The following is a 24,650-nucleotide window of genomic DNA, read 5'->3' on the forward strand; positions in this document are numbered from 1 at the left end:
CCAGGACTTGAGGGCCTGATTTATAGGAAAAATAGTTAGGACTTTGCATCCTAGAAAGTAGAAGGTTGAGGATTTGAGAAAGGGATACAAAATTATGAGGAGTATAGATAGGGTAAAGACAAGTCGGCTTTTTCCATTGAGATTGGGTGGGACAACAACTCGAGGTCAAGGGTTTAGAGTGAAAGATGAAATGTTTAAGGGGAACGAGGGGAAACTTCTTCACTCAGAGGGTCGTGAAAGTGTGGAACGAGTTGCCAGTGTGAGTGGTGTATGCAAGATCAATTTCAATATTTCAGAGAAGTTTGGATAGGTACATGTTTGGGCACGGTACGGAGGGCTATGGTCCTGGTGCAGGTCAATGGGAGAAGGCAGTTTAAATGGTTCAACAGGACTAGATGGGCCAAAGTCCTGTTGCTGTGCAGTACTTTACTACAAATCTAATAGCATAAATAGACTTCTTAGCCATTTTTTTGGCATCCCATATTAGCGCACTTATGATCTCAGTAGGTTAAAACTAAAAATAATTTGTACACACAAGTTACCAATCAATTATTTCTCCTGCTTCTGAAAGGACCTGCCTGTTAGAGGCCTTCAGCTCAGTAAGACAAACTGCATGGCGAGATGCCGCCTGGAGGTGAGACACTGTCAGCGTCTAAATGCCAGCTTTGTCAATGGACACAGAGCCTAAAGGTGGGCAGGAATAGGGAGCACATTCAAATGCATCACACATTTGCCACCTTAACTAGCCAGAGAGGGCTAGTTTACAAAACTGTCCCCAGTTCAATGAATAGTGGTGCCAACATTTCAAAAAGGAATGTGGTAATAAGTTGACATTATTCTGAAATCAATGTTCTCAAATTTACATTGCATATTATTATTTAATGACAACATTAATGTGTAATGTTTAGATGATGTAAATTACTGTTCAATTAGCATTGGAGATTTCTGTTTTATTACCTTTTACATCCTCCTGGGAATTCCTCAGTTCCATTTTATCTGGATATAGAATAATATAATTGTGAGTAACACAGCTACTAATGCAGCAAATTACATGATCAGAATGTTGTGAAGTTTGAAAAAAAATTAAAAGAGCATCCCCAAAGAAAGCTGATAATTTCTTAAATATTGCATTCACTTAAACATTTAAAAATTCATAAAATGAGGGGTCTCAATTTAAAAGGATGATATTCCATTTGTCTGTTGGGTTAATGTCAAGCTGGAAATGGCACACACAACAGGCAGAAAAACATAACTTGTCACAGAATCCTAGTGGTCAGTTCACTCAGAAGTCTGCACTGACTGCCATTTTTTTTTGATGCTACACTGAAGATATGGGCCACTTTGACTTAGAACAATCAAAATGGGCAAAGGGAGAATCCACTTGGAAAAAATACCTTCCAGAGACAACTAAGCGGTCTGAAAAACAATGCTTTGGATGACAAGACAGATAGGACCTGGTAAGGTGAAAGACTACATTCATTTGGGGGAACTTTTCATTTTGAACTTGAAAAGCTGGCCAACTTCTGGAAAAAGTTTAAGGTCTAACTACGAAAAAGGCAATGCATAATAACTGACAGAGTGGTAGAAAAAAGGGAAAACAAAAGAAACTAAGAGAATCATGTACAGTGAAGGAACAATGCAGGTTAAACAGATGAAAAGCAGCAACACAGAGTATTTTTCTCTTGGAAGCTGAAGGCAGATATAAAGTTGCCAGGCAGCAAACTCATAGAAAAAGGGAAAAAAATTCGTAAAGACCCTTAGGAGGGATGAACATAAAGCACAAAAAATGCAGTCTGACAAATAATTTCTTAATTCTGTTTCAGAGGAAATAACCAATGTTACAGGAAGGTTATTAAGCAAATGAATTTAATTGAATGAAAGCTCATTGGACATTGCATTCGCCACACTCACCCATTTGATAAACCACGCCGACATCAGTCTGTGCCAGTTGCTTGAGCAATTTGATAGAATCTTCCTCGGTGAACTTTTCACAGCTCTCAAAAACACATTTTTCTGCTTCATCAACAAACAGAGGACCCTTTGCCCTGTGGACAAATCAGTGGGTAATCCTGCAATTAGCCTCAAGGAGATGCAATAGATTACTGATTAGTGAAGATGTTTCTGATGTGTACTCCCAGCAAACCCTAACCTTTGGTCCTTGTTTTATACATACACTAAAAATGAGACTCTGGATACATTGATTCTGTGATTCAAACACTAAATTGAACTAACAGCTGTGCACAATCATACAAATGTGTATTGTGTGTTCTAGTTACTAAACCAATAAAAGAGGTTTGAAATATCACATTGATGTGAAAAGTCAAATGAGGTCAGTAATATCAAGGAAATATCTAAAAATACAGAGTATCATATCAATTTCAACACAACCATAAAATAATAAATATGTATATAACTGGAGTTTGAGTGAAATACATTCTGTGGAGGGCATCATGCACACACTAGAATATACCCAATATAACCAAGTCATTGGATATATTTAAGGAAGAGGTTGATAGATTCATGTTTGGTCAGGGCATGAAGGGATACAGGGGGAAGGCAGGAGATTGGAACTGAGGGGACGATGGATCAGTTATGACAAAATGATAGAGCAGACTTGATGGGCCAAATGGCCTAATTTTGCCTCTATACCTTATGGTCTTCTATCAATATTAACTGGAGCAACATTTTTTTTCAACGGTGTAATCATCCAATTTATAATTTTAACTATGCAGAGAGAAGAAAATAATAGGAAGCCAAGCACCACCTTATATAGAGTTATCAGGTTTAATATTGCTAGAAGGCTATGAATCATCCACTGCAGAGTTAGTGTGGAGATTGCTCAGCAACTGTTGCAGCATTGAAGCAAAAACAAAATCACAACATTGAGGTCTTGTAGTGTTCCCAGGGAATGGGAAGCTAATTACAGTAAGTTTAAAGTATCATTACCCATCTAAATGTCGACTTTATTTCCTATTAGAAGCTATTTAGATATCCTGAGTCCAGACATCCCCTCCATTTTGCAAAGATGTTTCAAGCAAACAAGCAGTACGGGTGTTGCTCAAATAACACAATGTTACTACGGAATACAGTTAATTGGGACACATCAGGACCAGTATATTTTGGCCCAAATGAATGGCTGCCTTAATTAGTCAAGCTTTAATAAATAGTTATAGAAATAATTAAAAACATATAAAAAAGAAACTGAGGAACAAATTATGTATTTAAATGTATTTAAAATATATAAAAAAGAAACTGAGGAACAAATTATGTATTTAAATGAAACACAGAACAAATTAGAACACTACAAATAGTACTACAAAATTATATTAGATCCCAATAGTGACTGACAGAGAAATTCATCCAGTGTATGCAATGAGCAAACTTAGCGCAAACACCTAGTGTGGGTAATGGACTGCCTTCATACATTGCATCCTCCAAATCTTCATTTCAATTGTAACATTAAAGATCATTGATGATACCTCCAAATTCTTTGTCATTCCTAACTTGCTGAAGTAGTAAAATCTCATTTTCACCCCCGGCCATTTCTGGCATCTCCAAGCCTGAATGCTCGAAACCACACTGAGAGAAACAATTCGGAATTGTCTTACTGCTTATTTCTCAACAACTATCAGTGACGAAAATCACTGCTTTTTGAACAAAGACACATGCAAATGGTGCTATTTAAAACTGTACACTCTAAGCACAGCGTAACGTCTAATGGGCATAAATACACGCGAATGACACAAGCTCGGCAACAGTCTCCTGCCCCAATTAAGTGGCATAGTGTCTCAAATAAACAAAGGGAACCCCAGCAATTTTTGCTATTAGTCTTTGTTCTTTAAAAGTTAACCCAAATAAGTGGGAGAGGTGTTCTTTTCATGAAATTCTGCACCCTTTTTTCTCCAAACATACCTTTGCTCATTGTGGCCAAAAAGTTCTACTTTAACTTCATCAGCCCACAGGACCTGTTTCCAAAATGCATCAGACTTGTTTAGACGTTCCTTTGCAAACTTCTGACACTGAATTTTGTGGTGAGAAATTCATGAATTTTTTGGAAAAAAAAGGGTGCAGAATTTCATGAAAAGAACATCTCTCCAACTGTTAAGCACGGGGGTGGATCGATCATGCTTTGGGCTTGTGTTGCAGCCAGTGGCACAAGGAACATTTCACTGGTAGAGGGAAGAATGAATTCAATTAAATACCAGCAAATTCTGGAAGCAAACATCACACTGTCTGTAAAAAAGCCGAAGATGAAAAGAGGATGGCTTCTACAACAGGATAACGATCCGAAACACACCTCAAAATCCACAATGGACTACCTCAAGAGGTGCAAGCTGAAAGTTTTGCCGTGGCCTTCACAGTCCCCTGACCTAAACATCATTGAAATTCTGTGGATAGACCTCAAAAGAGCAATGCTTGCAAGATGGCCCAAGAACCTCTCAGAACTAGAAGAATGGGCGGAAATCCCCCAAACAAGAATTGAAAGACTCTTAGCTGGCTACAAGCATTTACAAGCTGTGATATTTGCCAAAGGGGGTGTTACTAAGTACTGACCATATGTAGGGTGCCCGAACGTTTACTTCGGGCCTTTTTCCTTTTTTGTTATTTTGAAACTGTAAAAGATGGAATTAAAAAAGTAACCTTGCTTAAAATATTAAAGAAATGTGTCATGTTTAACTTTATGCCTTTTGGAAATCGCTTAGCTATTCACAGTAGCAGAAATTTTGACCAGGGTGCCCAAACTTTTGCATGGCACTGTATACTCCAGGCTACTGTGGAAAGCGAGGGAGGAGATTGCTGAGCCTCTGGCAATGATCTTTGTATCATCAATAGGGATGGGAGAAGTACCAAAGGATTGGAAGGTTGCAAATATTGTTCCTTTGTTCAAGAAATGGAGTAGAGATTACCCACGAAATTATAGACCAGTGAGTCTTACTTCAGTGGTGGGCAAGTTGTTGGAGAAGATCCTGAGTGGCAAGATTTATGAGCATTTGGAGAGACATAATCTGATTAGAGATAGTCAGCGTGGCTTTATCAAGGGCAGATCATGCCTTATGAGCCTGATTGAATTCTTTGACGATGTAACAAAACACATTGATGAAGGCAGAGCAATGGATGTAGTGTATATTGATTTTAGTAAGGCATTTGATAAGGTTCCCCATGTGAGGCTCATTCAGAAAGTAAGGATGTATGGGATCCAATGAGACCTTACTTTGTGGATACAGAACTGGCTTGCCCACAGAAGGTAAAGAATTGTTGTGAATAGTTTGTATTCTGCATGTAGAGCGGTGACTACTGGTGTTCCACAGGGATCTGTTCTGGGACACCTCCTCTTTGTGAGTTTTATAAATGACCTGGATGAGAATGCAGAAGGATGGGTTAGTAAATTTTCTGATGACACAAAAGTTGGGGGTGTTGTGGATCGTCTGGAGGGTTGTCATAGGTGACGCAGGACATCAATAGGATGCAGAACTGGGCTGAGTAGTGGCAGATGGAGTTCAACCCAAGTAAGTGTTAAGTGGTTAATTCCAGTAGTTTAAATTTGAAGATAGAATATTAATGGTAAGACTTAGCTGCTGCGCAGGTTGACAGTGTTGTTAAGAAGGCGTACGGTGTGTTGGCCTTCATCAACCATGGGATTGAGTTCAAGAGCCCTGAGATAATGTTACAGATAATGTTACAAGACCTCAGTTAGACTCCACTTGGAGTACTGTGTTCAGTTCTGGTCACCTCATTACAGGAAGGATGTGGATACAATAGAGAGAGTGCAGAGGAGATTTACAAGGATGTTGCCTGGATTGAAGAGCATGCCTTATGAGAATAGGTTGAGTGAACTTGGCCTTTTCTGCTTGGAGCAACGAAAGATGAGAGGTGACCTGATAGAGGTGTACAGGACGATGACAGGCATTGATCGTGAGGATAGTCAGAGGCTTTTTCCCCAGGGCTGAAATGGCTAACACAAGAAGGCATAGTTTTAAGGAGCTTGGAAGTAGGAACAAGGGGGATATCAGAGGTAAATTTTTCACATAGAGTTGTGGGTGCATGGAAGGCGGTAGAGGCAGATGCAATAAGGTCTTTTAAGAGACCAAAGATAGGTACATGGAGTTTAGAAAAAAAGAGGGCTATGTGGTAAGGAAATTCTAGGCATTTTCTAGAGTAGGTTACATAGTCAGCACAACATTGTGGGCAGAAGAGCCTGTAATGTACTGTAGATTTCTATGTTTCAATGCCACTTCTCAGCCCAGCTATGCATCCTGTCAATGTCATGTTGCAATCACAACAACCTTCTACACTATTTACAAAACCACGAACCATCATGCCATCTACAAATTTCCTAAACCACCCCTCCATTTCCTCATTCTGGTCATCTATAAAAATCACAAGGAGCAGGAGTCTCACAACAGATCCACACAGAACACTGCTGGTTTGCAACCTCCAGGCAGAACAGGGTCCATCTACAACAACCCTTTACCTTCTGTGGGAAAGGCAATTCTGAATCCCACGCCTCCTGACTTTCTGAATAAGCCTACCTTGTCAAACACCTTACTAAAATCTATATTACACCATACCACTGTTCTACCTCCAACTTGTTTGTCACTTCCTCAAGTAATTCAATCAGGCGCGTGAAGAACGACCTGCCTCTCACAAAGCCATGCTGACTATCCCTAATCAGATGATGTTTCTCCAAATGCTCATAAATCCTGTTTTTAAGAGTCCTCTCCAATAATTTGTCCATCACTGAAGTAAGACTCACCAGCCTACAATTCCCAGGATTATCCTTATTCCTTTCCTCGAACAAAGGAATAACATTTATCACTCTCCAATTGTTTGGTGTTATATTCTGCCTAGCCCCATGGATTTATCTAGCTTCATGTTTTTCAAAAGCTCCAATACATTCTCTTTCTTGATGTCAACACATTCCAGCATATCAGCCTGTCCTCACAATTGTTAAGATCCCGCTCACTGAAGCAAAGTATTCATTAAGGACCTGTCCTTCCCCCTCTAACACCAGACACACATTCCCTTGTCTATCCCTGATCAGTCCTACCTTCACTCGAGACGTCCTCCTTTACTTCAAATATGTGCAGAATATCTTGGGGTTTTCCTTAATCCCACTCACCAAGGCCTTCTCATGTCTTCTTCTAGCCCTCCAAATACCATTCTTAAGCTCCTTCCTGGCTACCCTATAACTCACTAGAGCTGTGTGATCTTTGCTTTCTATGGTATTGATAAATCCTTGCCTGGATTGGAGAATCGCAGCAACACAAACTGGGACTGCCAGCGTTTGCGTTACTGTCTGCAAACACTGGAATCCCACGCAAACACAAAAGTCCTAAATTTACCTTCAGCTAATTGACAGTGATTCCCAGCTACATTTCAGTGCTAGACTCCTTTCTTCAAATTATCACCAGATATGAAAGCAAGATATGAAGGTAAGCTAGCCAATCAAAGGACACCAAAAGTTTTTTCAGATATATAAGGAGTAAAAGAGAGGTGAGAATGAATGACGCTGGAGAGGTAGTAATGGGGATAAAGAAATTGTGGAAGAACTCAAGAAATACTTTGTGTCAGCCTTCACTGTGAAAGGCACTAGCACTATGCTAGAAAGTCGAGCGTCAGGGGCATAAGTTAGTATAATTGCTATTATATGAAGAAGGTTCTTGGGAACCTGAAAGGTCTAAAGGTAAATAAGTCACCTGGACCAGATGGACTACATCCCAGCGTTCTGAAAGAGGTGGCTGAAGAGACCGTAGAGGCATTAGTAATGTTCTTTCAACAATCACTCGATTCTGGAATCGTTCCAGAGGACTGGAAAATTTTAAATGTCACTCCACGCTTTATGGGAAAGAGACAGGGAAAAAAAAATAGGCCAGCAAATCTTAGTTCAGTGATTGCAAAGATTTGGAGTCCATTATCAAGGATGTGGTTTCAGGGTACTTGGAGGCATGTGACAAAATAGGCCAAAGTCAGCATTGATTCCTTAAGGGAAAATCTTGCCTGACAAATCTGTCGGAAGTCTTTGAAGAAATAACAAGCAGGACAGACAAAGGAAATTGGTGGCTGTTGTGTACTTGGATTTTCAGAAGGCCTTTAACAAGGTGCCACACATGAGACTGCTTAACAAGCTAATAGCCCATGGTATTACAGGAAAGATACTAGCATGAATAGAAAACTGGATGACTGGCAGGAGACAGACAGTAGGAATAAAGGGAGCCTTTTCTGGCTGGCTGCTCCATAGGGGTCAGTTTTGGGACCACTTGGTGTAGTGACATTAGTGCCAGACTTCAGGACAAGAGGTCCCGAGTTCGAATCCAGCCGGCTCCCCTGCACACTTTCCATCCGTGCTGGGTTATGAGCTGGTGATCTCTTTGGAAACTCACCCGGCAAAAGGCAATGGCAAACCACTGCTGTGACTTGCCTCTGACGTAGTGGGGAACCACGTATGAGAGGTGAGAGGTGTGGAGGGAAATCATCCGCTAATCGGAGAAACTCTGGATGTGAGGTGTCTTTCCTTTTTTCTTTTCACTTTTCAATGATTTGAATGATTGAATTGATGGCTTTATGGCTAAGTTTACATGTGATACGGAAATAGGTGGAGGGGTGGGTATCGTTGAGGAAGCAGGGATTCTGCAGAAGGATGGGCAATTTGGGAGAATGAGCAAAAAGTGGCAGACAGAATATAGTGTAGGGAAGTGTATGGTCATGCATTTTATTTTAAGGAATTGAAGACAGGCTATTTCCTAAACAGGCAAAAAATTTCAAAAATCTGAGGTGCAAAGGGACTTGGGAGTCCTTGTGGAGGATTCCCGAAAGGTAAACTTGCAGATTGAGTTGGTAGTAAGGAAAGCAAATGCAGTGTTAGCATTCATTTCAAGCGGACTAGAATGTAAAAGCAAGGACGCACTGTTAAGGCTCTATAAGACATTGGCCGGTAGTGAGCAGTTTTGAGCTCCTTATCTAAGAAAAGATGTACCTGCATTGGAGAGGGTCCAGTGGAGGTTCACAATTATTCTGAGAATGAAATGGTTAATGTATGAGCATTCAATGGCACTGAACCTGTACTCACTGCTGTTTAGAAGAATGTGGGAGGATCTCATTGAAACCTATCACTCTTGAAATACCTGAACAGAATAGATGTGGGGAGAGTATCTACTATAGTGGAGGAGTCTTCGACCAGAGGGCACAGCCTCAGAATAGAAGGACATCAATTTGGAACAGAGATGAGGAGGAATTTCTTTCACCAGATGGTGATGAATCTGTGAAATTCATTCCCACAGATGGTTGTGGAGGCCAAGTCATTGGGTATAGTTAAGGCAGTATTTGATAGTTTCTTGATTAGTCAGGGTATCGACTGTTATGGGGAGAAGGCAGGAGGATGAAGACACGCAGTCTTCTTTTATTGTCATTTAGTAATGCATGCATTAAGAATTGATACAATATTTCCTCCGGTGTGATATCACAAAACACAGGACAGACCAGGACTGAAAAAACTGACAAAACCACATAATTATAACATATAGTTACAACAGTGCAACAATACCATAACTTGATGAAGAAGTCCATGAGCACAGTAAAAGTTCAAAGTCTCTCAAATGTCCCTCATCTCACGCAGATGGGAGAAGGAAGGAAAACTCTCCCTGCCATGCCCGACCACAATCCGTCTCTGAGTCATCTGAAAACTTCGAGCCTCCGAATTAGCTCTCCGGCACCAAGTACTGAGCGCCATCTCTGTCCGAACGATTCAACCTCAATCTCGGTCGCCAACAACAGGCAAAGCTGGGAATTTTGGGGTCTACCCTTCGAAAGATTCCCAACCACGCAGTAACCACAGCAGACAACGAGCGTTTCAGAAATTTCTCCAGATGTTCCTCTCCGTCTCCATCAAATCAGAATTGTCCATGGCCCCTATTTAATGGATACTATATCATTTTTCACCGGAGGGCTGCGCACACGCGGTGCGCTGCTCTCTCTTCTCCTGCCAATGGGTTGAGAGGGATAATAAATCTGCATGATGGAATTGTGGACTGAATGACCTAATTCTGCCCCCATGTCTTATGGTCTTATACTAGGAAATCCACGTTACACATGTACCAGTTGCAGCCCCTGAAAGTTCAGTAATTCTATTCTTTACAAAGCGTGGCTTTGATGGAGAGGAGCAAGCTTCAGGCAAGTTAAAAACCGAGTTTACTTAATTTAGTTACTAAGTGTTTCCTAGTAATTAAAAGTATTTTCCAATATTAGATGTTTAAATTTAAAATAAAGCACTTCAAAAAACAGCTTCAACATGTTTTTGAATATCAGAGACATCCACAAATATTCAAATCCTGTTCTAAAGTTCTGACAGCTGGTACAGCTGGGAGCAAAGGATCCCATCAGGTGATGGACATTACAACCAGAGCTCCCTGGGTTTTGCCATGCCTTGCTGTGTGCTCTAAAACTGGTAGCCAGCATATATAGTTCATGCAGATATTCAAAGAGTAGCAAAGTGCGTAATGGTCAGCAACTCTAAACAGCTTGTCACTCACAGAAATCTGGTACTTGGAGCAGTAACTTCTCTTTACACCATCAGGTTATAGGTCAGAATTTGATGTGACAGATTACAAATGTCCACATTCACCCATTATTCCTGTATACATCAGATAGCAACTTCTGGCATCCGGACACACAGTTAAGCTCTTAAGTAGCTGCCAGGGATAATTCAGATGAAGAGAGTATGCAAATGTGCAAATGAATCATGAACTTGATGTGAATTTGAAACATGTGGCACGATTCTTGCTATTCTTCAGCAATGCTGTTTAATAGCTTTTAATCATTTATTGAAAATCATTATTTGTCACCCAGAATAACATGGCTTAAAATAAGGACTTCATGGTACTTCACATTCCATCTTTGTTCTGTGTATGCCACAGTCTATAAAATAATAACAAAATAAAATAGGAATTTATTTTTTTTTTACTTCTTGGTTCACAAATCATAAAGCTTCCTTGACCTTTATGGAATGATTGCTGCCCTTTCAGTATTGACTGAAAAATACAAACCACCAAATATTTTCTGGTGAGACACTGCAGAAAGAGCTAATTTAATCTCTCAGGTGCTGTGAGGAATCTCACTAATACTGTCCTGGAAATCTGGGATTTCCTCCCAGTTTCCTGTCACCCTTCATTTCCCCAACAACTACCAGCAAATACACATTCTCATTCTTATTTGTATGAATCTGCCAACTGTCATACTTCTTACATTACTGCAGGGACAGTAAAGGTGTTTTATTCACTATAATTATATTACTACAAATGCAAGTTTGTCCTTAATTATAATACAATAGGATATGCAAATTAAAAACATTTAAGCTTAACTATAAACTTGGATATTTATTATAGCAAAAGATTTTACATATAAAGATGATTAAGTGAAAGATTCTGAGGCAAAAAAGATGCACAAATCTTACCTACTAACTTAAATCTCTCCACTTTTAATACAAATAAGAAAACATTTTTTACTTTCAAAATGTTGCACAATTCATTGTGACAGAAGTGAAGATTTTCACCAGGGAGTGAGGTTATGACATTTTTCCGAGAGATTTCTGTGTACCTTTGTGCACTAGCTAAGCAAAAGTGCCTTGATTTCTCAGCACAGACAACCATGTTGGGAGATCAATGCAATTATGGTACTTGTTTAAAGAAATGGAACGGTGTTTAACTGCTGTGTTGACACCTGTAACAGCAATAACTGTGGAATTGATGGGCCACTGTATACTTCAACTTAAAAGAAAAGCTTAAAGCATAACATCAGGAAGAAAATGTTAGGAATATGCCAGGTGGACTGATCAATTAAAATAATTGCTATTTAAATTCTACTTTTGCAGACTCTGAAAGCTTGTTGCCATAAAATTGATTCTGAGGCTACAATCTGGCCTATTATCATACAGTTGAACACATTATTACCACTGTCTAATATGGAGGCAACTTAAATTTGCCTTTGTTTATTCAGGCACTTAATAACACCAGAGGTCCACAATGAACCTTTGAGGATTTATACAGAAAACAACTTCTGGTTAGCTGGCTGCTAATTCAGACACAAACACGTTGAGGGGAATCTAATTCACTATCTACAATGATATTTAAATGACCAGGTTTAAACACTTTCTCTTCACCCACTATAAACACCGAACTCCATCCGCCCTCCCACCCTAGCACCCCCTCCCCTCAACAATGAAAGTTTAGTTCTTGGCTTCTTCTGGAGATCAGGATTCTGAGCTGTAAAAAACAACACCAACAATGGAACACCCAGAGACATCCAAAGCACAAGAGAAAAACGTAGCATGAGCAGAAAATGGATTATGACAATTTACATTAAAGTTGCTGGTGAACGCAGCAGGCCAGGCAGCAACTCTAGGAAGAGGTACAGTCAATGTTTCGGTCCTAACGAAGGGTCTCGGCCTGAAACGTCGACTGTACCTCTTCCTAGAGATGCTGCCTGGCCTGCTGCGTTCACCAGCAATTTTTATGTGTGTCGCTTGAAATTCCAGCATCTGCAGATTTCCTCGTGTTTATGACAATTTAGCTGATTTTAATCAATGAAGATATTTCCTTTAGTTTCTTTGAATACTTTTTTCCAATCACATTCAATTGCCTTTTGAAATCTGCAGATTTCCTCGTGTTTATGACGATTTAGCTGATTTTAATCAATGAAGATATTTCCTTTAGTTTCTTTGAATACTTTTTTCCAATCACATTCAATTGCCTTTTGAATGGGAAGTAGGATAGGCAATAGGCCGTTTAGCGCCTGAAGCCTGAACCATAAGTCAATAAGGCCACAGCTGATCAGACATTTCTTGTCTTTTTTTGTTGTCTTTTCTCTCCATAACCTTTGATTTTTTTTAAACTGGTCAGAAATATATCTCAGTCTTAAATATTCACAAGAAGTCTGTCTCCACACTTCTGCGACACGAGTGCTAAAGGATCACACCCCACAGAAGAAATTCCTCCCATTCCGGTTTTAAATAGACTCCTCTTACAGAGATACTGCCCTCTTGCTCTGGACTCTTCCATAGGGGAAAAATCCCCACATCATTTACCTTGTCTTACCTCCAAAGAATCTGAACTATTCCAATATGTGATTCAATTTCATACACAGTTCTTTCTTCAATATCATGTACTGATAATCATACTATCTACTGCCTGCACCTTTAGTGATCATCATTTGAACAGAGGCACAATTACAAGGAAGGTGCACCAGAGCCTTTACTTTCTTAGGTGGTTCCTCTTCTCACCATACATTTTAACAAGCTTCTACAGATGTACTGTTGAAAGTGTGCTGACTAATTGCATTAAGATATTTAAAAGCAGCAAGCTGAACATGCAGGGCCAGAAGAAGCTTCAGAGAGAAGTGGACTCCGCTCAATAAATCACTGGCACATCCGTCCCCACCACTGGTAGTAAATACAGGAAATACTGCCTCATGTAGTCAACATCCAAAGATCCCCATCACCTGCGCCATGCCTTATTTTCTAAGCAATCATCAGGTAGGAGGTACAGAAGCTTGAAGTTCTACACCACCCAGGTTCAAGAACGACTTCCCTCCAACCAACTGGCAAAACCCTAATCACTGCAATTTAGCGACACTATGACCATTCTGATCACTTTGCACTGAAGTAAACATCTTTCTTTGTTCCAATTGTGTTGTTTCTTGTAGAAATACTATGTTTAATTTATATCTTCCTTCCTGCTTATATGATGCTGTGTGTCTGTGATACAGCTGCAAGTCAGTTTTCTATTGTACCTGTACATACATGTAATTGTGTAAATGACAATGAACCTGACTTGGACTAATTACTACACTCTCTGGGTCTTGCTCAAATATTTGCTCTCCAATTTGAAATTCACTGCAAGTAGCAACAGGTAGATTAATTTAATGCTCCTTTTCTGTACTTTCCAACAGAGGTCAGTTAATAGTGCGATTAATGAACAATTACTGGGTTTTTAAATCTGAAAAGAATTACTTACAGTGTCATAAAGTTATCCGGTTTCACATGAGTTATTTTTACAAATCCAGTTTGTCCGGTTGCTTCATTTTGACCAAGAAACCACTGCATGCTTGTGCTGAGCAAACCAATGATTACTATCCTGTCACCCGTCTTGAAACTCAGCTCTTCAAGTCCAAAGTCTTCATTGTTAATCACTGCCACACAGGACCCAGTTCCTGACCAGGATTGAAAACACATGACAATCAACTTTTAACTCTCCTTCAATCCCACAAGCACACTCCATGCAAAACTGCTCCCTGTCAATGTTCCTGCTGCAAAACTAAGCCCATTATCCGTCAGAACTTCCCATACTTCTCTTTTTTGTCTTTCCCCACGGTTTCAGGGCCTTGAAGTAAAGAAAACATTCCACATGTATTAATGACTTACTTGGGCTTCAGTTTAACTGCTCCCAATGTCATGCCCTCTATACTGGGTGATCACTTTGTACCACACCAATAGTCAGTCTGCAAATGTAACCCTGACTTTCCGGAGGTCCATCATTTAAATTGTGTCATTCTGTCACAGCCCTCAGCCTCTACCACAACCTTGCAGTAACTTCAATAAGCTGAAGGAAAAACACCCATGGTGTTGTCTGGAAAATGGACCACAACACGTTTTTTTTGTTGACTAAACAATTCAATTTGAATGAAAAATTCTCTAAAGAAAACAAAAACGTGGGTGTGGTCCTTTAATCAGCTGAAGCACTAACACACAGAGGAGCCAAGGCATTGTAGTAAAATGCAAGGCCATTGCTTTGACTTTGGTCAATCCACATGACAGCAGTAGTCAGTGTGGTTCACTTATGCAGAAGGTTTTCACAACACTCTTCCCCCCACCCCTGCTTCATCACCTATTAAAGGGCATCTACCCGAACTGGTCTGAGAAGTACACTGCCATCCAGAAGTCTGGCATTAGCATGAACCACTCAATGCATTTTCCCAGTTCAATAGTACCCACCTTTCCTACTCATCCAACCACAGTCCAAACCATCACCACCCCTCCAAACCACTTTGCTCCAAAAGTCCCTCTGCCCAGCTACTGCAATTTCTGTTTTATGTCACACAGCCTTTTGTAAAATGTTAGCACCTTACCAAGTGAACAGGAAAATCCTGCCACCCCATCACTTGTCATAATTTCTTCATGGTAACTTTTGAAAAACCACCTGAAAACAGACCAGATTCATGAGAGAATTTATACAGTGACTCAGGCCAGACTTTAGACTTAGTCTTAACTATTTTAGCTTAAATGCAGTCAAATATGTCAACATTTATGAATATCCCTCAGATTTCATCTACTGTATAATTTTTAGCAAGTTAATATGGGTACAGAACCTTCAAGTATGATGGGATATGAGTCATGATGTAAAGATGATGAGGCATTACAATATTAATAAAGGTGTACCTTACTGCAATACTGAAGATATACTATATATATCTGAGTCCTTGTACAGTGCCAATAAAGAGTATTCACCCCTCTTGAAAGTTGTCATTTTTTTAAAAAATGTTTTACAACATTGAATCACAGTGGATTTAATGTGGATTTTTTGACACTGATCAACAGAAAAGACTCTTTCATGTCAAAGTGAAAACAGATCTCCACAAAATGATCTAAAATAATTACAAATATAAAACACATAATTGAATAACTATTCACTCCCGTTAATATGACTCACCAAATCATCATTGGTGCAGCCAATTGGTTTTAGTCATCACATAATTAGTTAAATGGAGATCACCTGTGTGCAGTCAAGGTGTTTCAATTGGTTGGAGTAAAAATAGACCTGTATCTGGAAGGTGCAACTACTGGTGAGAGAGTATCCTGGCAAAAACTACACCATGAAGATAAAAGAACACTCCAAGCAACTCTGTGAAAAGGTTATTGAAAAGCAAAAGTCAGGAGTCTAGGAAGTTTCCAAGTCACTGAATATCCCCTGGAGTAGAGTTAAGTCAATCACCTAGGAATGGAAAGAATATAGCACAAATGTAAATCAGCCTAGAGCATGCTGCCCTCAAAAACTGAGTGACCGTGCAAGGGGTCTAGTGAGGGAGGCCACCAAGAGACCTATGTCAACTCTGTGGCACCAGTGATGATTAGGTCTGTCATATGAAAGGGGAGTGAAAACTTGTGCAATCAATTATTTTGTGTTTTATATTTGTAATTAATTCAGATCACCTTGTAGAAATCTGTTTTCACTTTGACACAAAAGAGTCTTTTTCTGTTGATCAGTGTCAAAAAAGGCAAATTAAATCCACTGTGATTCAATGTTGTAAAACAATTAAAAAATGAAAACTTCCAAGGGGGGTGAATAACTTTTATAGGCACCATCGGTTGATCTTCGAAAGAAGGCAGCGACAACTATATTAGGGATTACTACAGGATTAACAGTCAGCAGTAGAGAAAGAAGTAGAGGTGAAAGCAAATCACAGAGAGGTGGAAGAAGAGTAACAGTAGGGAATTTCATCTTCCTTTCCATTAACTGCAAGTGCCTTAGTGTTGAAAGGCTTTGTAGTGATATTTTCAAGTATCATGTGAAAAGCTTACTGACCCAGAATGTTACAAGGCAAATAAGTTATTGGGACAGCACTTTAGAGACAATTAACATCAATTTTATCTTGAAATTTGAGATAAGCTTCAAGGTAGTTAATATGGAAATTAATTCATGGATGCCCGACTTCAACACAGATGCAAGCGGTAATGAAAAAGGCTATTCCTACGCTTGACTTCATCGGTTGCCAAAACATTAAGGGTAAGAAGCTAGGACGTCAGATGCAGCTGCACAAAAAAATAGTTAGAACACAGAAATCTACAGCACATTACAGGCCCTTCGGCCCACAATGTTGTGCTGACCATGTAACCTACTCTAGAGACTGCCTAGATTTCCCTACTGCACAGCCCGCTAATTTTCTAAGCTCCATGTACCTATGTGAGATTCTCTTAAAAGACCCTATTGTATCTGCTTCTACCACCTTCGCTGGCAGTGCATTCCATACACCCAGCACTCTGTGTGAAAAACGTACCTCTGACATCCCCTCTTTACCTACTTCAAGCACCTTAGAACTATGCCCCCTCATGTTAGCCATTTCAGTCCTGGGAAAAAGCCTCTGGCTATGCACACGGTCAATGCCTCTCATCATCTTATACACCTCTATCAGGTCACCTCTTGTCATCTGTCGTTCCAAGGAGAAAAGGCTGAGTTCACTCCACATATTCTCATAAGGCACACTCTCCAATCCAGGCAACATCCTTGGAAATCTGCTCTGCACTCTTTCTATAGTTTCCATAGCTTTCCTTTAGAGAGGTGACCAGAACTGAACACATTTCTCCAAGTGGGGTCTAACTAAGGTCTTGTATAGCTGTAACATTACCTCACGGCTCTTGAACTCAATCCCATGGTTGATGAAGGCCAACACACCGTACGCCTTCTTAACAACACTGTCAACCTGCGCAGCAGCTTTGAGTGTCTATCAACACAGACCCTCTCTGATCCTCCACACTGCCAGAAGTTTTACCATTAATACTATATTCTGTCTTCAAATTTGACCTACCAAAATGAACCACTTCTCACTTACCTGGGTTGAACTCCATCTGCCACTTCTCAGCTCAGTTCTGCATCCTATCGATGTCCCGCAATAACCTCTTTCAACCGCCAGACTATCCACAACACCCCCTAATCTTTGTGTTACCAGCAAACTTACTAACCCACCCTTCTACATCCTCATCCAGGTCATTTATAACAGGAGGGGTCTCAGAACAGATCTCTGTGGACCACCACAGATCACTGACCTCCAGGCAGAATATGAACCATCTACAACCACCCTTTGCCTTCTGTGGGCAAGCCAGTTCTGGATCCACAAAGCAAGGTCTCCTTGGATCCATGCCTCCTTACTTTCAGAATGAGCCTTGCATGGGGAACCTTATCAAATGCCTTACTGAAATCCATATACACTACAACCACTGCTCTACCTTCAATGTGTTTTGTTACATCCTCAAATTATTCAATCAGGCTCGTAAGGCATGACCTGCCCTTGACAAAGCCTTGCTGACTATCCCTAATCAGATAATGTGTCTCAAATGCTCATAAATCCTGCCTCTCAGGATCTTGAACAACTTGCCCACCACTGAAGTAAGACTCACTGGTCTATAACTTACTGGGTTATCTCCACTCCCTTTCTTGAACAAGGGAGCAACATCTGCAACCCTCCAATCTTTCGGTACTTTTCCCATCTCTATTGATGATGCAAAGATCATCACCAGAGGCTCAGCAAACTCCTTCCTCGCTTCCCACGGTAACCTGGGGTATATCTCATCTGGTCCCAGCAACCTATTTAACTTAATGTTTTTCAAATGCTCCAGCACATTATCTTTCTGCTACCTCCTCTGACTCCATGCACACACTTCTACTATTGCACCTGATTGGTCCTATTCTCACACAGCTCATCCTCTGGTTTGACTGCATTCATTAGAGTTTTGTGCACATTTCTGCAGAGCATGACTGTGGTAGAAATAGACAACACAGAACATATTCACCTGTAATAGAGGGCAATAATTATAAAGGACAGCCTGGACAGGCTGCAAGTTTCCATAGTGGAACACAGGAGACTAAGGGTGACTTTTTAAAGAGATTTATAACATTATGAGGGACATGGTTGGAATAGACAGTTAGAATTTTTTTCTCAGGGAAGATGAGAAATTGAATCGAAGGGTTCAAGATAAGAGGGGCAAAATATAAAGAAGATTTGAGGGGCTCATTTTTCTACATCTAGTGTGGTGCATCTTTGGGCTGCCAGAAGGGATTGTGGAGGTAGATACAGCTACAATTATATTATTTGGATAGTTACTTGGAAAGGCATAAAGGCATATGGGATTAATGTAGACAGACATCATGGTGAGCATGAATAAGGTCCAGATATTAAATTAGACTGTTTAATTATTTTCTTTGCAGCTCAACAATTAATTACCTGCTTGTATTTTATGTAACTGCTCATCTCTGTTAATATTCAAGACCATAAGAATACAAAACATAGGAGTATAATTAGGCCATTTGGCCCATTGAGTCTGCTCCACCATTTCATCATGGCTAATCCAATTTTCCTCTCAGCCCTGATCTTCTGCCTTCTCCCCATATCCCATCATGCCCTGACCAATAAAGAATCTATCAACCTCTGCCTTAAATGTACATAACAGAGCTGGCCTCCACAGCTGCCTGTGGCAAAGAATTCCACAGGTTCACCACCCTCTGGCAAAAAAATATCCTTTTCAACTCCATTCTAAAAGGACACCCCTCTATTCTGAGGCTGTGTCCTCTGGTCTTAGACTCTCCCACTATAGGAAACATCCCCTTCCACTCCAAGGCCTTTCAACATTTGATAGATTTCAACGAGGTCCCTCCTCATTCTACTGAATTCTAGTGAATACAAGCCCAGAGCGATCAAATGCTCTTCATATCATAAGCCATTCAATCCTGGAATCATTTTTGTGAATTTCCTTTGAACCTTCTCCAGTTTCAGCAAATTCTTTCTAAGATAAAGGGTCCAACCCAGTTCACAATACTCCAGGTGAGGCCTCATCAGTGCTTTGTAGAGTCTCAACATTACATCCTTGCTTTTATATTCTAGTCCTCTTGAAATGAATGCTAACACTGCATTTGCCTTCCTCAGAACCAACTCAACCTGCAAATTAACCTTTAGGGAATCCTGCACAAGGATCCCCATGTCCCTTTGCACCTCAGTTTTTTTTGTACGTTCTCTCCATTTAGAAAATAGCTCAATCTTTTCATTTCTTTTACCAAAGTGCATGACCATACACTTCCCATCTGCCATTTCTTTGCTCATTCTCCTAATCTGTCTAGGTCCTTCTGAAGCTGCTCCGCTTCCTCAAAACTACTTGCACCTCCACCCATCTTCATATCAACTGCAAACTTTACAACAAAGCCATCAATTCCATCATCCAAATCATTAACATATACCATTAAAAGAATTGGTCCCAACACAGACCCCTGTGGAACACCACTGGTCGCCAGCAGAAACTAGAAAAGACTCCCTTTATTCCCACTTTTTGCCTCCTGCCAATCAGCCACTGCTTTATCCATTCAAGAATCTTTCCTGTAATACCATGTAATAGCTTTAGTAATTTAGTATTTTTGGATCTGCCTGTTTCATTTTAATTACCATTTTCTTTGCAGTTTAGCAACCAATTATCTGCTTGTATTTTAAGTAGCCTTTATATAAACAATTAATATGCCTTAGTGGTTATAAAAGTGTAATCCTAGAAGCTTCTTGGCCTCTGTTTTTTCATTAAAGTGGCTAGTATTTTCTCATTGGTTAACTTTACAGCAATTTTACAGCCAAATTTGAAGAAATGAGAAAGGATCTAAAAAGCGTGGATTGGGACAGGTTGTTCTCTGGCAAAGATGTGATTGGTAGGTGGGAAGCCTTCAAAGGGGAAATTTTGAGAGTGCAGAGTTTGTATGTTCCTGTCAGGATTAAAGGCAAATTGAATAGGAACAAGGAACCTTGGTTCTCAAGGGATATTGCAACTCTGATAAAGAAGCAGAGGGAGTTGTATGAAATGTATAGGAAACAGGGGGTAAATCAGGTGCTTGAGGAGTATAAGAAGTGCAAGAAAATACTTAAGAAAGAAATCAGGAGGGCTAAAAGAAGACATGAGGTTGCCTTGGCAGTCAAAGTGAAGGATAATCCAAAGAGCTTTTACAAGTATGTTAAGAGCAAAAGGATTGTAAGGGATAAAATTGGTCCTCTTGAAGATCAGAGTGGTCGGCTTTGTGTGGAACCAAAGGAAATGGGGGAGATCTTAAATGGGTTTTTTGCGTCTGTATTTACTAAGGAAGCTGGCATGAAATCTATGGAATTGAGGGAATCAAGTAGTGAGACCATGGAAACTGTACAGATTGAAAAGGAAGAGGTGCTTGCTGTCTTGAGGAAAATTAAAGTGGATAAATCCCCAGGACCTGACAGAGTGTTCCCTCGGACCTTGAAGGACACTAGTGTTGAAATTGCAGGTGCCCTGGCAGAAATATTTAAAATGTCGCTGTCTACGGGCAAGGTGCCGGAGGATTGGAGAGTGGCTCATGTTGTTCCGTTGTTTAAAAAAGGATCGAAAAGTAATCCGGGAAATTATAGGCCGGTGAGTTTAACGTCAGTAGTAGGTAAGTTATTGGAGGGAGTACTAAGAGACAGAATCTACAAGCGTTTGGATAGACAGGGGCTTATTAGGGAGAGTCAACATGGCTTTGTGCGTGGTAGGTCATATTTGACCAATCTGTTGGAGTTTTTCGAGGAGGTTACCAGGAAAGTGGATGAAGGGAAGGCAGTGGATATTGTCTACATGGACTTCAGTAAGGCCTTTGACAAGGTCCCGCATGGGAGGTTAGTTAGGAAAATTCAGTCGCTAGGTATACATGGAGAGGTGGTAAATTGGATTAGACATTGGCTCAATGGAAGAAGCCAGAGAGTGGTGGTAGAGAATTGCTTCTCTGAGTGGAGGTCTGTGACTAATGGTGTGCCACAGGGATCAGTGCTGGGTCCATTGTTATTTGTCATCTATATCAATGATCTGGATGATAATGTGGTAAATTGGATCAGCAAGTTTGCTGATGATACAAAGATTGGAGGTGTAGTAGACAGTGAGGAAGGTTTTCAGAGCCTGCAGAGGGGCTTGGACCATCTGGAAAAATGGGCTGAAAAATGGCAGATGGAGTTTAATACTGACAAGTGTGAGGTATTGCACGTTGGAAGGACAAACCAACGTAGAACATACAGGGTTAATGGTAAGGCACTGAGGAGTGCAGTGGAACAGAGGGATCTGGGAATACAGATACAAAATCCCCTAAAAGTGTCGTCACAGGTAGATAGGGTCGTAAAGAGAGCTTTTGGTACATTGGCCTTTATTAATCGAAGTATTGAGTATAAGAGCTGGAATGTTATGATGAGGTTGTATAAGGCATTGGTGAGGCCGAATCTGGAGTATTGTGTTCAGTTTTGGTCACCAAATTACAGGAAGGATATAAATAAGGTTGAAAGAGTGCAGAGAAGGTTTACAAGGATGTTGCCTGGACTTGAGAAACTCAGTTACAGAGAAAGGTTGAATAGGTTAGGACTTTATTCCCTGGAGCGTAGAAGAATGAGGGGAGATTTGATAGAGGTATATAAAATTATGATGGGTATAGATAGAGTGAATGCAAGCAGGCTTTTTCCACTGAGGCAAGGGGAGAAAAAAACCAGAGGACATGGGTTAAGGGTGAGGGGGGAAAAGTTTAAAGGGAACATTGGGGGGGCTTCTTCACACAGAGAGTGGTGGGAGTATGGAATGAGCTGCCAGACGAAGTGGTAAATGCGGGTTCTTTTTTAACGTTTAAGAATAAATTGGACAGATACATGGATGGGAGGTGTATGGAGGGATATGGTCCGTGTGCAGGTCAGTGGGACTAGGCAGAAAATGGTTCGGCACAGCCAAGAAGGGCCAAAGGGCCTGTTTCTGTGCTGTAGTTTCTATGGTTCTATGGTTCTAATATTAAATAAGTTTTTTTCTTTAAATTGGGTTATTGTTGTTATCTATGGAATTTTCTTTTGTTTTGGGTATAAAAGTAGCTATTTTATTCTATGCACCATCTTTAGATCCTGTCTTCAAGTAGTAAGACTCCCTGTCACTGTTCTGATCCCGTTCCTTTTGTTCTATCAACTCTTAATAAAGCAATTGTGAAGCAACAAGTTTTGTTCCTCGTTCCTGACTCTGAAAGAACCCTGAATTTAAACAGCAGAATCTAATAACTGGTGGAGTCGGCAGGGTATTACCAAGTTTTGAATTTGTTACACTCAAGGACAAAAAGTGGAGTTTTAAAGTGTGCAAGGAAACTTCCTCCCATGTTCCCCAATTATCTGAAAGAAAAACAGGTTCTGGCTTTGAATATCAGATGAAAGTTAGGATTGAGGACTGCTGTGTTGATATTTTATAAAACAGATCTGTGGAAAAAGAAGAAGCAATGCAGTAGAGCCATGTGCAAAACGGAGAGCGCAGACTAAATATGCAAGATAACAGAGCGTCAAAAAATTAAATTTGCACAAGCAGCACAACACAGATAAAAAAAATTCTAAATGCGTCCAAGCCAGTGGTGTGCATGAGAAAACCTTAAATAAGTTCAAGCACAGGGAAAAAAATAATTAAATTCAGGTTGCAAGACGATGTTAAAATTTCAGCTGCAAAATATTAAAATTTTGTGATCACAGTCAAAGTAATAAAAAGTATGTACAAACTAAGATCAAATCAAAACAATGGCCAAAGTCATGAATCCTCCTCAGCGATCTTACCTGAATAAAACATAACAATTTGATAAAGTTAATTTAAAAAGTCCAAACAAAATATACCAATATTAACTTTATTAAGGGCCAGGAAATGGTTGCTACTGATTTAAAGATAAGACCACGTGGTTTGATTGAACTTGTGAGTGAAGGAAAGTTAACGAGACCAGTTTTTTTTATTGATAGGAATGCAAAACTTGCAATTAACTAAAAAAAAGATAGAAACTGTAAAAGTTCCAAAGAGCAAATTTTTGCACAAACCGAACAATCAAAGGAACAACTCAGTAACTCAACTGATGTGCATGTACAGAGTTTCAAGATGAACGGAAAGAAGAATTTAAAGCGCAGCTGCGACTTCTCATGGGTGATCCTGCTAGTGACGCTACGCTACTGCTGGTGGTCCACCCAAGGAAACACCTACTTCCGAAACTCTGCCTGAGGAATTGCAATCCACATCGAACAGTCTCCCTACACAGCACCACCATCTGAATTCCGCAGCCTTACAGGATGGATATGACACAGACTCCACACGAGCCCCTAGCAACTCAAGTGAGGATGACAGCCATGAAGCAAGATTGACAGCTGTGTCACAGCTTGCTCCAATAAAGACCAAGGGAGTGAAGACACATAGGATTGAAGATGAAACCACTGTTAATCAATGTATTGATAAGCTATTGGCAGATTCATCAACTATTGCTCAACCACTCAACAATCTACTGAAGGACAATAAGTCCTCAGACAATCCTGTAACTTTTTATGAAGAACAACTGAGTGTTTCAAACTTTAAAAGCAATACTGTGCAGTGCACCTGCATTAAGAATCCCTGTATGTCAATGAGAAACACATGATAGCTGACTTAAGGACAAGGAGATTGACAGTGCCCTGTTGGTTATCACTCTGCCAAAGATATGATTCTATATACTGATGGCTCTGCAATGATTGAGAGAAGAATTCTAAGACTGATGAGTTGGCATCAGGAAGTATGGCTCCTGGTACCAGACCTCAGAACCTCCTTGTGCAGATGTTCCCATGGTAACCCTTTCATTCCTGGAATCATTCTCATGAATCTTCTCTGAACACTCTCCAATGTCAGTATATCCTTTCTAAAATAAGGAGCCCAAAACTGCATACAATATTCCAAGTGTGGTCTCACAAGCGCCTTATAAAGCCTTAACATCACATTCCTGCTCTTATATTCTATACCTCTAGAAATAAATGCCAACATTGCATTCGCCTTCTTCACCACCGACTTAACCTGGAGATTAACCTTTAGGGTATCTTGCACAAGGACTCCCAAGTCCCTTTGCATATCT

General features: G+C 40.2%; 1 protein-coding gene across 1 annotated transcript in view; it reads right to left on the reverse strand.

Moving 5' to 3' along the window:
* LOC140197066 (SH3 domain and tetratricopeptide repeat-containing protein 1) overlaps positions 1-24,650 on the reverse strand; it is a 109,958-nt gene that overhangs the window by 66,438 nt on the left and 18,870 nt on the right. Inside the window, exons 6-9 of the mRNA XM_072256985.1 lie at positions 15,115-15,185; positions 14,004-14,199; positions 1,912-2,045; positions 958-996 (exon numbers count right to left, since the gene is read on the reverse strand). Of these exons, the coding sequence (XP_072113086.1) occupies positions 958-996; positions 1,912-2,045; positions 14,004-14,199; positions 15,115-15,185 (440 nt within the window). The remainder of the gene's footprint in view (positions 1-957; positions 997-1,911; positions 2,046-14,003; positions 14,200-15,114; positions 15,186-24,650) is intronic.

This window comes from Mobula birostris, chromosome 4, assembly GCF_030028105.1.
Source record: "Mobula birostris isolate sMobBir1 chromosome 4, sMobBir1.hap1, whole genome shotgun sequence".
NCBI classification, from domain to species: domain Eukaryota; kingdom Metazoa; phylum Chordata; class Chondrichthyes; order Myliobatiformes; family Myliobatidae; genus Mobula; species Mobula birostris.